Raw genomic sequence first — 17,020 nt, forward strand, 5'->3', positions numbered from 1 at the left:
AGATGTCATGAGTCTGCCATACATCACCCTATCAGTAGCAAGTGGTGACTTCTGATTAGTGGGATACTACAGGAGCAGCGGGAGGGACCATGGCAACACTGGCTCCTCTGCCCGGCAGCCCTGTCGTCCCTTGGAGACCGGCATTCTGTCTGTGTCAACAAGAATTTGTCTGGGGATTATTCATGTAGCTGGACATAATGAATTCAGCTGTTTGCTAGAGCAGCAAATGGGTTTTTTGCCAGTGATATTAGGATCAAGCTGAGTAATAGGATGTGTCCATACCAGAGTAATGTCCATTTATTAGCTTCTGTGGGAACACACACATTAAGGAAATCACATTTTGCATGGCTCTGTAGCTGAGGGAGCTGCTTGTTAAAAATTTCCACTCAAGCAACCTCGAGCTAAGGATTTGTATTCCAAAGAGCTGGACCTATTTCACCAAAAATATTTACTTGAGAAGTAGAAAAATCCTACAAGCATAATGAGCACGAATGACTGCCTTATATAAAATCTCTATATGGGAAAGTTAACCTCAGTCGAGGGGAAAAGCTGTAGGTCTGCGGAGAGGGCAACTCGGAGCAAATGGCTGACACATGCTGTCTCTCAACACAATGTCAATTGGCTTTTTTTTAAGTGACCTCAGATCAACTTTAATGGCCTGTAAGGTTACACTGGGAGCAAGAAGAGATGTCTAGACCATTGGGAGCAGTAGCTGCCTACTTCATTGCAGGGCCCCGGGGACGGTTCCTTCCATTCTCCTCAGACATCTCTTTTCTGCTTCATTGATGATGAAAATCCCACCATTTCAGGTTCATTCCTTGGCTTGAGCTTTGTCCTTGTCCAGTGACAGATATCACTAGGAAATGCCACGCATTAGGCCTCTTGGAATTGTGCAGCACCAAGCTGGAAGGCTTTGGGAGGACCTGGTGGAGAGCAAAGAGATTATAGGCTGGAGGCCTGGGTGGCTCAGCGGTTGAGCATCTGCCTTCAGTTCAGGGTGTGATCCCAGGATCGAGTCTGGCATCGGGTTCCCCGCAGGGAACCTGCTTCTCCCTCTGCCTATGTCTCTGTATCTCATGAATAAATAAATAAAATATTTAAAAAACAACACAAGGAGATTATAGGCAAGGTAGAGAGAGGATAGGTAGTAGTTCCAGAAAGGTAAGAAAAAATGGATTTGAAGACAAGGTTTGCCTACTTTGTAGCCTTACAAAGGAAAATTTAATAAGTAGAAGTCCCAATCTCTGTCATAAGGGAGCTTATAAGTCTAGGATGCTTTGTAAGGTGCATCTCATGCAGCGTAGACATCAGGTCTCCACAGAGCCAACGTGATAGGCTTCAAAGTGTCTTCACGGTATATCTTTCTCCAGCTGGGAACGAAAAAGGAGAAATGAAGGGAAGATTCTCAGGTGAAACAAACTCACCTCTTCTTTCCCGACACAGAGGTCCTGAGGGGATATTGAATGATTCCTTGTTCCACTATGAGCTTTCAAGCCATGTCTACCACAGGAGGAAGCCCCCTTGGCAGCAATAGCATTTGTAGCAGTTTTGTGTGATCTTATGAAATTATCTAAATTCCCTGGAAGACAATAAGACAGTGCCTTCAGCTCAGAAAACACAGGGGTCTACTGTCAGGCAAGCCCTTCCCTCAGCCCAGCTCCAGTAGCCCTGGTTCCCCTTCTGTCATCTTCCAGGTGCTCCTTCAGGGACCAGCTTGCCCTCCCCCTTCACAGACATCCCTTGTGCCTATTCAACTTCTCATCCCTCTTTTCTCCTCAAGGCTAAGTTCTGGGTAGCTTAGTAGCTCATCACCTACACTCTCCTTTGCTAACCCTCAAAGACAAACCCAGAGGCCTTTTGTTTTTTTAACCAGTTGCCACCAGGAACTGCCAGCCGGGATGCCAAGATGTTACAAACATGGGAAGAACCCCAAAGTCCTAGAATTTTACTCGAGCTTCTGGTCACTGTCCCGCACCCCAGGCCCCAGCTTATCTTCCCTGTTACTGCTCAGTCCTTGGTCCTCTTTTCTTCTTAGAGCTGGACAATCACATGATCCCATTTCATCAGCCATCTTTAGCTGGACTGCCTAAGTCTCCGTCTTTGGAATCAACTCTTTGTCTCAGTGTGAAATTCCCACATCCAACTGCAAGATCAGCAGTCTCACCTCAGTGTTCTCCATCCTGGGCCCACTCAGCATGTCCCAAATGGAATTCATAAAGACTTCCTCCAGAGTCTGCTCTTCCACCTGAATTATTTTAATTTTTTTTTTATTTATTTATGATAGTCACAGAGAGAGAGAGAGAGAGAGAGAGAGAGACAGAGAGGCAGAGACATAGGCAGAGGGAGAAGCAGGCTCCATGCACCGGGAGCCCGACGTGGGACTCGATCCCGGGTCTCCAGGATCGCGCCCTGGGCCAAAGGCAGGCGCTAAACTGCTGCGCCACCCAGGGATCCCTGAATTATTTTATATTGGCTTCAGCAGCCACCCAATCACTTAAACTTCAAGCCTGAGAAACTTCTCAGACAGCTTTTCCTCCTCCTTCCCTGTGCCCCCATATCTACCTGCAAAATCTGACGCCTTCTTACCATCTCTGTTCTTGAGTCCTCCCTTCTCTACGATTGCTCCCCATTCCCATGCCAGTTAAGCCTTCACCATTTTTCTCTCATTGCTCCAATAGAAAGAGTTTCCTTGATCTGTTTTTGTTTGTTTGTTTTGGTTTTGGGTTCTTTTGCAGTGTTACCACAGAATGGTTCCCAGGGGGCAGATATGATCCTGCTATCCTCCTGATTAAAATCTTCAGCATACAGGGGCGCCTGGCTGGCTCAGCGGAAGAGCGTGCAACTCTTTATCTTGGGGTCATGAGTTCAAGCCCCACATTGGGTGTAGTGATTACTTAAATAAATAAATAAGCCTAAAAAATAAAAATAAAATCCTTAGTCTACAACCCAAGCTTCTTAGGATGGCCTGTGAGGTAGCCCACAAAGTGTCTCTGCTTAACACTCCAACTTTATCTCTGTGAAGGCCCCTCTTTGCCTCATCCCACTTCCCTCTTGCCATATTCCAGGCTAAACACACTTCTTTATGCTTCCATACCTTATTTATGGCCTGCCCTCTGCCACTCATTGGCCCCACTAAGTCACTTAAAAAAAAAAAAAGGTTTTATTTATTTATTTATTCATGAGAGACACAGAGAAAGAGGCAGAGACATAGGCGGAGAGAGAAGCAGGCTCCCCATAAGGAGCCTGATGCGGGACTCGATCCCAGGACCCTGGGATCATGACCTGAGCCAAAGGTGGATGCTCAACCACTGAGCCACCCAAGTGCCCCACTAAGTCACTTTTTAATAAGAGGACCTCCATTTCTAGCAGGTAGGTCTGAAGTTAGAGTAGAACAATAATTGTGATGTAGTTGGCCATAACTCAGGACAGTTCAACAACCATCTCCATCTAAGGTCCATTATGGTGGTCTGACATAATGAAGGTGGACTGACCCTGTATTTTTAGTCTAAATGGAAATACACTTTAACTTACCTAATACGAAGAGCTTAAATAGATAAAGAAGCAATCTCTGGAGTCAGAGTGCTTGGGTTTCTTTTTTTTTCTTTTTTCTTTTTTTTTTTTTGTGTGTGTGTGCTTGGGTTTCTAATGCTCATCATTTAACCTGTAGTTTCCTCGTCTTTAAAATGGAAAAAATAATAATACTATCTCACAAGGTTGTTATGAGAGTAAAGCGATTAATAAAAGCAAAGATCTTAGATCTTAGAACAGTGCCTGGAAGAGAGTATGTGTTTGCTAAATATTAGTCATTGATGTTGTTACTAGCAGAATAGTAGAAATATTTATAGAATTCCATGTTCCTTATCAAATCATCAGAAGGATTTTACCGCCATCACCATTGGAAAGATTATGAGATTATGGGACTCAGGAGTTATGTCTGCTTTCCAGGTGGTGGCAGAAACTGACAGGTATTGCTGTGCAAATGAAAACACACAACCCATTCCGCTTCACCCCATCCCACTTTATATTTGATAAAGGGAATCTGTGGCTTTGTAGATCTGATACTGAGTGAAAGCACTTCTTGCCTCTGTTTAGGCCTACGCCACCAGAGCCTTCCACAACTCAGCCAGAATCCATCCCACTGCCAATCGCTCCATGGCCCTCCATCCCAGTGGGCTACAGTTTTCTTTCTTTCTTCCCTCCTTTCTTTCTTTCTTTCTTTCTTTCTTTCTTTCTTTCTTTCTTTCTTTCTTTCTTTCTTTCTTCCCTCCTTTCTTTCTTTCTTTCTTTCTTCTTTCTTTCTTTCTTCTTTCTTTCTCTTTCTTTCTTTCTTTCTTTCTTTCTTTCTTTTTCTTTCTTTTTTTCTTTCTTCTTTCTTTCTCTTTCTTTCTTTCTTTCTTTCTTTCTTTCTTTCTTTCTTTTCTTTCTTTCTTCCTTTCTTCCAAGGGAAGTGCAGAGGGAGAGGGAGAGAGAACCTCAAGCAGACTCTGAGCTAACTGTGGAGCCCGACAAGGGGCTTGATCTCATGATCCTGAGATCACGACTTGAGTGGTAACTAACAGTTGGATGCTCAACCAACTAAACCACCCAGGTGCCCGTGGGGGCTACAGTTTCTAAAGCACTCCCACCTGCATGATCTCTTGGGCTTCTCACAGTGGCCCAACCCCACCTGCAGACTTGTCGCATGCCTCCGAAAAGGCTTTAGTTGCTGCCATTGAGATGGGTGCTCATTAAACAGCTTTTTTTTTTTTAATGAAAAATAATTGCATTGGTGATTTTGTATAGACACAACCAGAGGGAGAGACCATGTGCAGAGAGGCTTAACCCAAGCCAGTGGCAGGGAACATACCTGGGAATTTAGCCTGGCTTTATAAGAAGAACCATAGTTTTCAGCTGAATGAGACAAATCTCAAAAAGTAGAAAAAGGAAGGAAGGAAACTAATGAGACATCTCTTGGCTCACGGATAATGTGGGCCGCTCACCCAGTGGTCTGCAGTGGCTACGCAGCATCTTTCACACTTCGGTGACAACCGAATTACTTGGAGATCATGCAACCATGATGAGACCCGAGAAGAAATGAACACAAACCCAATCGCAGCCAAATAGCACTGCTATCTATTAACAAATGATTATAGGCTGAGGCAGTCTTTAATGAGATTTTAACAAAAGAAATCTAGCCGTGTTCCTCTGGGGCAAAGAGATTTTATTATGATGTGAATGATGAAGCGGGCAAGGGGCCCTCCCTTGGAGCTTCAGGAAAGAGGGGAATGTGTGTGAGGCCTGTGTCTTCGCTCTCTGAGGGCTCTGACTCCCATTGAAAGATGAAAAGCTCTTGGAGAAAAGGACCCACATGACATACTGTTCCACAGGAAGTTTCAGTTTGGTTCCCAGTCTGGTGAGCCAAGCAAGTCATTTAGGAAAATTGTTCTAGGCCCGTGTGTTGTGATTCCAATACTTACTTCATTGTGCCTTTGGTTATCCTAAAGGGCGTCATGGCATTCTCCAGAGCTTCTCATCGGAAGGAATAGAGCATTAATTTGGAAGAACAATGGGGTGGGCTAGAGTCGGCGACCCGGTAAACCCACTGGGGTTTCAGAAGAGAAGGCGATGTGAGTCTAATGGTTCAAGAGAGGAAGGAGAAAAGAGGCTGCACAGAGTGGGTCAGAGGGACAGAGGAACAAAGTGCAATTCTGGGAAGCCAGCATGCCCTGCTCAGGAGCGCTAGGCTGCTTGCATGGAGTGGATTTTCCTTTTTTTACTTTCCCTACACCTTTCATTTATCCACTGAGTGCAAACTAAGAAATATCAAGGAGAGAGGTCACAGATTCTGAAGGAAACTGAGGAACAAACAGAGTGATGGAATGATGCTTGGACATTAAATAGTGTCATTCCTTAGGAAGGGGCCATGGGCACATAGAAGGATGACAAAGCAAGGCCGGGAGGTGGTCTCCCTCTCACAAAAATTCTTTTCTGACCAAACTCTAGTCAGGCTCCTGGACCTTCTCCCTAGGCCCATCCATGCACTTCTTGGTAACATTTAAGTTTAGCAAGAACCCCTAGCCCTTGACACCTGTTCGGGTTTCTCATCCTCCGCCATGGCCATCCCCCAGGTGGTGTTTGATCACCCTGGGCTTCCTTCTGCATGAATCCTGTTAGGTCATTTGGCCAGAATCCCCGGGCCCCTGATGTTTCTGCTGGTCATTGTCCATCCACCCACCCCCACCCTGCTCCTAAATTCCCACTTGCCCATGCTATTTTTGGAATTGAGCCTGGTTCTATACTGAGGTCTCTTTTTCCCTTTTTGAAACCATCCTGAATAAACTCTGTCTAAACCACTTTAATTATGTTCAGCTCTGGTCTCCTTTGATGCCTGAGGATGAGTCCTAGGGGTCCCTGGCAGCTGGGGCACAATATAAGACTATGGCCATAGACTTTGCTGGTGATACTCCCGTTGGGACCAACGGCAGACACTGGCTGTTAAAATATTTAGTGTCTGATAATATATGATGAATGAGTAAAGAGTATAGTAGCACTTCCCTTAATGGCTCACACTAGGAAGGAAATTTAATAGAATTGAGGATGAACTTTAAAATGACATGGAAGATAAATCTCCAGAACATACATCTTTGGGATAGATAGCTCATTTTGTTAGACTATAGCACTATTATTGCTACTAGCTAACATTTATTAAGCATTTACTAAGTGCCAGGTGCTATTTTAAGGGTTTTGAACATGTTAACTCAATGCTTCCCATAGTGTCTGTGATGATGAGTAAGTACGTTTTTAAATTTCCTGTTATGGACGAACGCTTTTGTAAAAGTCAATAAAAATCAATTAGAAAAGTTAAATTAAAAAAAATGCAAAATTCAAGATCAAGTGTTTGGTTTTTTGGTTTTGGTTTGTCTTTGTTTTGTGTTTACTGTTGGATTAAAACAGATTTAAAATTACTCTAGCAAATGGCTATATAAGTTTCTAAATGCTTCTTCTTAATTGCTATACTCCTCTCCCCATGGACCAGTAACAAACCTTCACAGACTGGTACCCATCTACAGACTGTATATTAGGAGTTGTATTACCTCATTTAGCCCTCATAAAAATCCTATGATGCAATTAATGCCTCCATTCTGCAGGTAAGGAAACTGAGTCACAAAGTAGTTATCTTACTAATGAGGCCAAATTAGATCCGTTAGCAGTCAATTAGCTTTGCAAACAGAAACATCTCTATTTTAGGACCATAGAAGTATAGCTCATCTACTCCCAGTAAAATCATGAGTAGCTTAAGTAGAGCCAGCCTTAATGAGAAAGTATGGGGTTGTGTGGGTTTTTTTTTTTTATTTCATTTATTTATAAGAGACACACAGAGAGAGGCAGAGACACAGGCAGAGGGAGAAGCAGGCTCCCTGCGGGGAGCCCAATGCGGGACTTGATCCCAGGACCCCATGATCATGATTTGAGCCGAAGGCAGACGCTCAACCACTGAGCCTCCCAGGAGCTCCAGTATGGAGTTTTATAATCTAGGCTTCTGTTGGGAAAACTGTGAAAGAAATAGCCAAACATTTTAGGAGTGTCATCTTCACTATATTGAGCAATATAGTGAAGTGTTCCAGAGTGGGCTTAGGAGCAAGGCTGCTCGTGTTTGTCTCCTGGCTTGCCTGTGAACTTGCTGTGTAAACTTACTAGTTTCTTCCTACAAGGATGGTTGGGAGGAATAATAACTGTATATATATATAGTACTTAGAGAAATGCTTAGCACATAGTAAGTGCTCAATAAATGTTAGTTATTATTTTTGCACTTGAAAAACAATCCATTGAAAAAATTTTGGATCCCATAAATGCCTCAACCTGCAACGGCCTGATTTCAGACTGAACAAATCAGTCCTCCCTGCCTTAACCTAAAACTACTGGTAGAACCTGACAATGCTGGGCGCCTGGGTGGCTCAGTGGTTGAGCGTCTGCCTTCAGCTCAGATCATGATCCTGGGGTCCTGGGATTGAGTCCTGCATCAGGATCCCCATGGGGGTCCTGCCTCTCTCTGTGTCTCTCATGAAGAAATAAATAAAATCTAAAAAAAAAAAAAAAAAGAAAAAAAAGAACCTGACAATGCTCCAGTGGCTTCTCTACTGTGGCACTGCAGACATGTGTTGGGGCTGTTGTGTGCGCCGTAGGGTAGCAGCATTCCTGGCCTCTACGCACTAGATGCCCATATCACTTCTTTTTGGTCGTGACAACCAAAAATGTCTTCAATCATTTTCAAATATCCCCTGGAAGGAAAAATAGCCCCCATTTGAGAACCACTGGTGCAAAGGAAAGACAATATTAATATAGTCCTACATAGGGGCACCTGGGTGGCTCAGTTGGTTGAGCATCACGCTCTTGATTTTGTCTCAGGTCATGATCTCAGGGTCATGGGATCCAGTTCTGCACTTGGCAGGGAGTCTGCTTGAAATTCTCTCCCTCTGCCCCTCCCCCTGCTCATGTGCAGTCTCTTACTCTGTTTCTCAAATACAATCTTTTAAAAAACCATAATAGTCCTGTATATTTTTACAGCTTTTCGGTTTAAAAAGTTTCAGATGTTTTTAATTGTGAAAAAGAAAAAAAGAGAAAGGATGAAAAGATTAAAAAAAGGAGAAGAAAGAATGAAAGAAGAAAAGAAAGGGGAGGGAGGGAAAGCCTAGAGCACAAAGAAAAGAAAGGGCAGGACTCAGAAATGAAGGGATGACTGGACCCTGTGTGATCTCCCACCAGGGCATCTACATCGACATGTCCGGCCAGCCCCTCAAATTCAACATGTTCAGATCTGAACTGAGGTTACCCCCCAAATACACGCCTTCTTTGTTGTTCTAGTTTCTCTTAGTGACCTCACCATCCACCCAATCTCCCGTCTAGAAATGTGTGTCCTCTTGAAAGGACGCCTCCTACCAACCCTCCCCCTTCTCCAGCACTGGACTGACTACCAGGTTTGCCGATTATACTTCTGTTAGCTCTCTCAGGGACAAAGAGTCACATATTCCATTCACCTGATGTGGGCACTTGAAGGGACCTCAGAATCACCCACCACTCTGACTTCATAGGCGAGGAAACTGGCCCAAAGTGGTCAAGGGCATGACCTTGGACAGATTACTCTGAGTCTAGATTCTTTGATTGTAAAATGGGGATCATACCACAGGCCTTACCGGGTTGTGAGCTGACACAGACCTGATCTATCACCCGTGTTCCCCTTGTCTCAGGTCTCAGTTCAGGGCTGGGACCCAGCGCTCTTGCTCCTTCACCACACTGCCTCCTGGATCACGGTCCTGTCCCTCTTCTGTACCCAGTGTTCCTGTTCATTTGGCCCCACCATCCTGACCCTGTTGCTATTGCCCCATTCATGGCCAGCCCTCAGCACTGCGCACCTAGTATGTTGTGAGAGTCCTCTCCTTGGACTGGCTGGCTCCAGGCTCTCCCCAGGCCAATCATGGTGCACATCACTGTCAAATTCCTGTCTTAAAAGAGCACTTGACACAGGGATCAAGTCACTTTAATTTTTTATTTTTTTTTTGTTAAGAAAATTTTTGTGGTTTTATTATATCATGAGCCATTGAAACATCTGAACAAATCAATATCTAGGCGGTCAATATCTGGGCGGTGAGGCAGCTGCTTTCTCCTTCACTTCTTTGGGTTACTAGAGCAACTTGTCAGTAGATAAAAAAAAAAAAAAAAAAAGACAACCTTTTGCATTACTTAAGTCTTTCCAAGGCATGCGCTGGTACAACACAAACTTCTCCTGTCAGATGCAACTATTCTAGCATCCAAACATCATGCACAATACCTTGGTAGTAGCAGTGCACTGCGCCCGCTCCCACCATGGCCCTGCTCATTTGTGTATGATATTTGGAGCATCTGGAGGAGTGTGAATAGTTATCAGGAAGAGGAGGGAGGAGGAAACAGCATGAGTGCCTGGCTGGGAAGAGGTCAGCCGAAGTTGTGCAGGGCAAGCCTGAACATGTCATTGGTGCAAACCAAAGCATCATTGATGTTCTTTAATAGGAACATCTGGTGGAACCCCATGATGGGGTCTTCATCAGCCTTGAGCTGGCCCACTACCATGCTGATGATGCAGCTATCTGGCTTGGGCTGATGGTCCTGTGCCGTGATGCTGTGCTGGATTTTCTGGAACGGAAGGCTAGACAACTTCTCCACAATGGCAGCTTTCCCCTGGAACTGCTGTCCTTCCCACGTAAGGCATGATGCATCAATATAAATTGCGCCTAGTTGGGTTCTGTCGTTATCAAATAACTGGTAGTAATGCTGAATGAAGCTGGATCCAATCTGCTCCCAAATTGGCTTGTCTCCCATTCTGGAGCGTCACCCGGCCTTGTTGAGACCCGAGGGGCTGGCACGATGGCGGCAGCGGGGGCGGCCCACTTTCATTTTTAAATCCTGCACCATTCCCCATCACAAAATTTAAACTTTTTGGCCTACAACTAAATGTCACCCTCTCTCCCTCCTCCCCACTCTCGATTCCCCCTCCCCCTAGACTATCTTCCTACTCTTCATTCTACATTTTGCTTCTTATTCCTTATCAAACGAAAATGCAGTTTCTTGTATACATCCTATGCTTTCCCGCCTCCGCCCTTTGCTCCTATTCATCTTCCTGGGATTCCCTTTCTAAATCCACACCCACGTCCTATTTCTACCCATCCTTCAAGACCTGTATCAACCAATTTCCTTCATGAAGTCAAATCTCATCTTCTCGGTTAATGTGTACTCAATCTCTCTCTTCTCTGAACTCCTGTAGCACTTTATTTACATCTATCTGTGGCATTTATATCTTCCCACCTTGCATCATAAATATCTATGTACTTAATTTATTTCCCCCACTAAACTGGAGGCTCCTTAAAGACTCAATACGTAAAAAAAAAAAAAAAAAAAAAAAAGACTCAATATGTACAGATTGATTTATCTTTGTATCTTCCATGGGGTCTAGTACAATAAATATCTGGCATATTTGGGCCATATAAATGACATTAACTGTCTACTTATTTATCCCTTATAGGACCCCTATCTATTTATTTATCAAACTAAATTTGACAGTGGTTAAAAAAAAAACCCCTAGCATACCATAGCAGCATGAAGAGAATCCCTATGACAACAAAGATTCATAAAAGAAGCACGTGTAAGTCAGGAGATTATGTCATATGAACAGCTGCACATGTGTGTGGGCACGGGCATGTGTGTGTGCATGCATACATGCATAGTAGGGTTTTGAAATCACACAAGGCTGGTTTCCAATCCTAGCTCTCTAACACTTTATAGCTATGTGACCTTGGACAATTTATTTTGCATTTCTAACTTTATTTTCTCACTTGCAAAATAGAGATAAAACATACCTGATAATGGTATAATGAGGATCTTTTATTCATTTCATCAAACGACTATTTTACTAAGTCTTCACAATGTGCCAGTTTCCTGGGAGAAGCAAAATAATATCTATACTATATTTACCAGAGGGCCTGTTATATTAAATAGTTTTGTGTGTTTAGTATTTTAACATCAAAGCAATTAGAGGACTCTTAGAGCAGCTACACTCTTGCTCATACGTGTGCCTATGAAGAGAGAAAACTGTAGGTCCCAACTAAGAATCTTTGTTTTAAAATCTGGACAGAGGGATGTACAGTTTCATTCTTTAGCCAGAATTTTTCTTCCTCGGGTAGCTTGAAGATTTTTTTTTCCCTATATATTTTCTTAATCTCCATACCTATGGAAAAATCAAGAGCTATTAGTAATGCTATTTGTTAAGTGCCTACTATTTGCTATCACTCTTTTTTTTTTTTTTTTTTTTTTTTAAGTAGGCACTACAACCAACTTGGAGCCCAATGCAAGGCTTAAACTCACAACCCTGAGATTGAGACCTGAGCTGACATCAGGAGTCAGGTTCTTGGGACTCCTGGGTGGCTCAGCGGTTGAGCGTCGGCCTTCAGCTCAGGGCTGAAGTTCCTGGAGTTCTGGGATCGAGTCCTGCATCGGGCTTCATGCATGGAGCCTGCTTCTCCCTCTGCCTATGTCTCTGCCTCTCTCTGTGTCTCTCATGAATAAATAAATAAAATCTTAAAAAAAAAAAAAAGAGTCAGGCGCTTAACCTACTGAGCCACCCAAGGTGCCTCTCTTTGCTATTACTTTTCCAACAACTCTCTAAGAAGACAGCTGCTCTGCATTTTTATGAGCAAAGAAACAGACTTCGCGAGGGTAGTAGCTTCCAAGAGGCACACAGTTGTGAATAGTGGGGTCCTCCTCCAAACACCACACTTTTCTCCTGCTCAGGGGTCTGCTGGTGAGATGTCCTAAATACTAGGCCGGGGTGAGGAATGATGATTTGCACCATCAATTTCTCAGAAGTTTTATCATTACTTCTCCTGGGTCCAGAATTCTCAGAAATATTGAAATAAGGTAAGTTTCAAATCCTGGCTAAAGAGAAAAAGACCCCTTCTGTTGGAGGGAGAGTTCATATTACTCTCCCTCTGTTCCTACCTATTCCTAGAGGAAGTGATGTCCAACTGTGTGAGTCTTTACACTCTACTAGTTCCTCCCCAGTGAGGGAAAAATGATTAATTCCTGACATTTCACAGGGAGCAGGATTATTGGCCTAAAAAACAGGAATAGGCCCAGCAGGTCATCTGGCATAGGCTTCCACTCTCTTTCTTCCTTCTGGATGGAGGAGAGCCCATTGAGTTTCCCTTTTCCATCCAATGCAGAGAACTGGGTTTACCCTGCCCATGATGATGTGTGTGATCTACAGTGTTCATCCTTATAGCAGTTTGTTTAGTGAGTGCCCTTCAGACCCAAGCCCCCACCCCACCTCCTGGGATGGCTTATCCCAAGGCCCAGCAGGAAGTGAGAGGCCCACTTTGGCATTGGTTCTCAGCAGATTTCTCTTTTCTTAGTTGTCCCATAGATCCTTACCCTTGCCAAGTCACTAATAAAGTTGATATTTTCATTCCCTTTTGCCTAGCAGTTCTTATGTGTAATATCTAATGGTCAGAACCCAGAGAGAGAGAAAGAGGGTCATTTTAGGGGCAGATCCACTGGCTCTATTACTAGGTCAGGGGCGTTCTGCAAAGCTTTTTGCTTCTTTGTTCTACATCAAAGCTAACCTTATTTTCATAGATCAGCTAACCTGCAGGACTCTTCAGAGCGATTTTAAGCCAAATACATAAATGCTGTCTAACAATCTACAAAAGATGGCCTGTCCCTGGAAACTTAATCACTTTGCAGTTGACAAGGAGTAGGAGGATGGAGACTCTTTTGTTAACTTTTGTTTAAGGGCCCAAAAACTGTTTAATTTTGTCAGGAATAGCTCATACACATTAACCAAGTTAATTCTGACAAAAGTCAGTCTAGGCAGCTTTCCTTATATTTCTATTTACCATCTTAAAAATAAAGTTTTAGCCACAACCCACCCCCAAAGCCCTTCAACTTGAACAAAGTCTTCCTCTGGACCTCAGTTTTTCCTCTGAATAGTGGGTGTTCTGATCCAGACCATTTCTGACACCATTCCTTCTCTCACATTCTACTCATATTCAGAAGTTAGTATTTGGACCTGGATTGCCTTCAGGGGATGTTGTTGGTTCTGAGAGGTTTTGGGAAATAAGGGAGTCTAAAGGAAAAATCTAATAAATAAAAAGGGAGAAACTTGCCAGATGCAAAGTGGGAGTTTATTCCAGGCATATTAAATTATCATGAAACACATCCATCTGCATTTATTAAGAACAGGAAACTCATCTCTGCTTGCCTAAAGCCCTCATTTCCAAAGCATTAACAAATTATTCATTTCCTTCATAAGTTTGTTAGTCCTTGGGGTATTTAACACCAGGAGTTTGACCATATTATCACTTATCCTCATAACATGTGATAAAAACGATACTAAATATTTAACACAAATGAGAGTGGATATGGCTTATGGATTCTCATTAATTTATTTTGCTTTTAGCATAATAACTTAATACTTTACTATAGACCTTTTTTCACCCAAAACTGAGGAGATATGTCTCAGATTTGCAGTATTATCATAGATAAATACTATACTGACCACATAACAAAAAAATTTCCCTTTCATGCAAATGTGTGTGAAAGGTTATTGAAATGAGAAAGAGTTTTACTTTCTTAGCCCCTTGAAAAACAAGATCTGAAAGCAGGTCATATCACTATTTAGCTTTATTAGTCTTCTAATGTTGCCGCATAACATATTGCCACAGTCACTCACAGCAACAATCCAGTTATCAGCTCATATTTCTGTAAGTCAGAAGTCTGTGTGAGCTCTCCAGGGTTTTCCACCCAATAAGGCCAAAATCAAGGGTCAACCAGCTGGCTTTTGTGGGGGGGACCTGGGGAAGAATCTGCTTCTAAGCTTGGTTAGATTGTTGGCAGAATTTAGTTCTCATGGTTGTAAGACTAAAGTCCAATTTCCTTGCTGGCTGTTGGGGAGGGGAAGCTTTTAGTTCCTTCATGTTGTCCACATCCTTGACACATGGACCTTTCCTTCTTCAAGCCAGCAATGGTGTGACAAATCCTCTCCATGCTTCAAATCTCTGCTTTCCTCTTTTGCAGCTCACTAGAGAAAATCCTCTGCTTTTAAAGGGCTCATCTACTGGGTCAGACCCACCTGAATAACCTTCATATGTCAAGGTCAGCTGACTTGGGATTTTAATTACATCTGCAAAATTCTTTCTTAGCACTACCTACACTAGTGTTGAATGAATAACCAGGAGGCGAGAATCTTGAGGAGACATTTTTAGAATTTTGTCTACCACATATTCTAACACGATTAAGCAAGCTACCTAATCTCCATAGGCCTGAGGTTTTTTAGAATGCTACTCTGATACCTTTGATGACTAGACCTACGAAGGAATTATACTTACTATAACTTGACAGCACCAGCCAATTAAAAACAAAACAAAAAATATGACAAACCAAAAAAGCCTTCTCAGACTGGGTCTACAAGGTGTCCAAGCACATGAATGAAAAAGAATCAGATTTAATTATTATTAGTTTAGCTCAATGCTATTTTCCCAGCCTTGACAGTAGCATCTGGCACAAAGAAGTGCTCGTTAAATATAGCGTTTGCTGAATGAAGGCATATACAGCACTAATCAGAGCCCTTTAGTTAAGTCTTTATCAGATGCTTACTGCACACAATACATTTGTGCCAAGTTTAGTGAAGAATACAAAGACTCATAAAGCTCCATCCTCTCCTATGATGATTAATTTTATATGTCAACTTAGCCAGGCTTTGGCGTCCAGCTGTTTGGTCAAACACCAGTTTAAAATATTGCTGAAAGTGAAAGTATTCTTTAGATGTGATTATTTGAATCAGGAAACACTGAGAAAAGCAGATTACTTTCCATAATATGGATGGGATTATTTGAATCAGGAAACACTTTCCATAATATGGATGGGTCTCATCTAATCAGTTGAATACCTTACAAGAAAAGATTGAAGTCTCCCCAGGAAGAGAAAGTTCTATTGACAAGCTACCTTCAGACTCAGGACTATAGCATTGAGAGAGAGAGAGAGAGAGAGAGAGAGAGAGAGAGACTGCAATATCAACTCTTCTATGGGTTTCTAGCTTGCCAGATTGCCCTGCAGAGTTTAGACTGCCAGGCTAAGTCATGTCAGACTGCATGTGCCAATTCTTTAAAATAAGTTTCTTTCCATGGATCTATATCTATACCCCTATCTCTATCTCTATCTGTATCTACACATATATATCCTATCGGTTTAAGAAGCTAGAGTAGCATTGGGAAGATTAAAATGTGTACAAGGAAAGTAATGAATAGCAGGTGATTACTTATAAGTGGAGAGGAATAAATTGTCTTGGATTTAATGAGGATGGGTGATCAAAGGAGGCTTTATGAGCAAAGTGGGGTTTAATCTGGAGCTTAAAGAATAGATGGAACAGGTGGAAAACAGGGAGTGTTGCACAGAAGCAGACCTGGGGAGGTGGGCAGAGAGTATTAGGTGGGGTTTACAAGGAGGACAACAGCCCAGCTAAAGAGTCCTAAAGGGTAGGCTCTTGGCTCTCCAGCTTCGCTCTTACCTCAGAGCCACCACACTGGTCCCCTCTGCCCAGCAGGGCCTTGCCTCCGGTCTTCACATACTGGAGTCTCTTGTCTCCAGATGTTGACTCAGCCGTAGTCTTCTCAGAGGGGCCTTTCCAGACCACCAGCTCAGACACTGCCTCCTCCAAACCTGTCCTATCACCCTCATTTACTTTGTCTACAGCGCTTCCCAGTGTGCAGAATTATTACAATTGTTTTGCTTCTCAGTTCCCAGAATGTGCTCTAAGTCCCACGAGAGCAGGATTCATTCCCTCATGGGATTCATTCACCTCCTGGGCTCCAGCCCCTTGAACGGTGGATGGTGCGTGTTGGCTACTCCCTCTCTAAACATGAACCGAATGAAGAAATGTTGACTTTAGGACTCGGTGTGTCCTGGCTGTGTCCCCGAAAGCAGAAGAGAGATCAAGAAGAAGGAAGATGCAGTTCATGAGGTAGAGCAGGGAGGCCTACAACCCGTCACGTCTGGGCCCAGAGGCTTGTTCTCTGTCTCCTTTCCCTTTCTCTCCAAAGCAGCTGCATCTGGTGGCCCTGCTGAGGGAACATCTTGCTGGAGAAAGGGCCCTCCTAGGCCCAGCGTCAGCTCCTCACTCGATTCCCCATGTTCCCCACAGTGTCAGCTTCAAACCAAAGTGCTCTCCCAAAGACGAAACCTGATGCTCCTCTCACCCAGAGGTCTCTTACCTGAAAGACTGCCCCTCTCCCCCAATCCTGGCTAAAATGAAAGCTCAGCTTTGTCGGCCTTTGCTGTCCTTTATGACCAACTGTTTTGTGTTCTTACATTTTGTAAACAGTTTTATTGGAACGCAGCTATGCTCTGTCCTGACCAGTCATGGTGGCTGCTTGGCTGCTTTCGAGCCATGATAGCCCAGCTGAGAGGTTTTGACCCTGGATCGCCTGCAAAGCTATATGTGTCCAGAAGAAGATTGTGG

The 17,020-nt window shown here is 43.4% G+C and overlaps 1 protein-coding gene and 1 long non-coding RNA gene across 2 annotated transcripts; both read right to left on the bottom strand.

Annotated features, from left to right (window-relative positions):
- Nucleotides 1-369: 369 nt before the first annotated feature.
- LOC111096614 lies at nucleotides 370-16,751 on the bottom strand. Its single transcript, XR_005361884.1, has 3 exons — nucleotides 16,070-16,751; nucleotides 1,425-1,579; nucleotides 370-923 (listed from the first exon to the last, which is right to left on the bottom strand). It is a non-coding gene; the product is annotated as an uncharacterized LOC111096614 (long non-coding RNA).
- Nucleotides 9,818-10,407, bottom strand: LOC609753 (nuclear transport factor 2-like). Its single transcript, XM_038542050.1, has one exon. It carries the CDS (start codon nucleotides 10,330-10,332, stop codon nucleotides 9,949-9,951), a length of 384 nt encoding a protein of 127 aa, XP_038397978.1. The 5' UTR covers nucleotides 10,333-10,407; the 3' UTR covers nucleotides 9,818-9,948.
- Nucleotides 16,752-17,020: the final 269 nt, after the last annotated feature.

Source organism: Canis lupus, chromosome 7, assembly GCF_011100685.1.
Source record: "Canis lupus familiaris isolate Mischka breed German Shepherd chromosome 7, alternate assembly UU_Cfam_GSD_1.0, whole genome shotgun sequence".
NCBI lineage: Eukaryota > Metazoa > Chordata > Mammalia > Carnivora > Canidae > Canis > Canis lupus.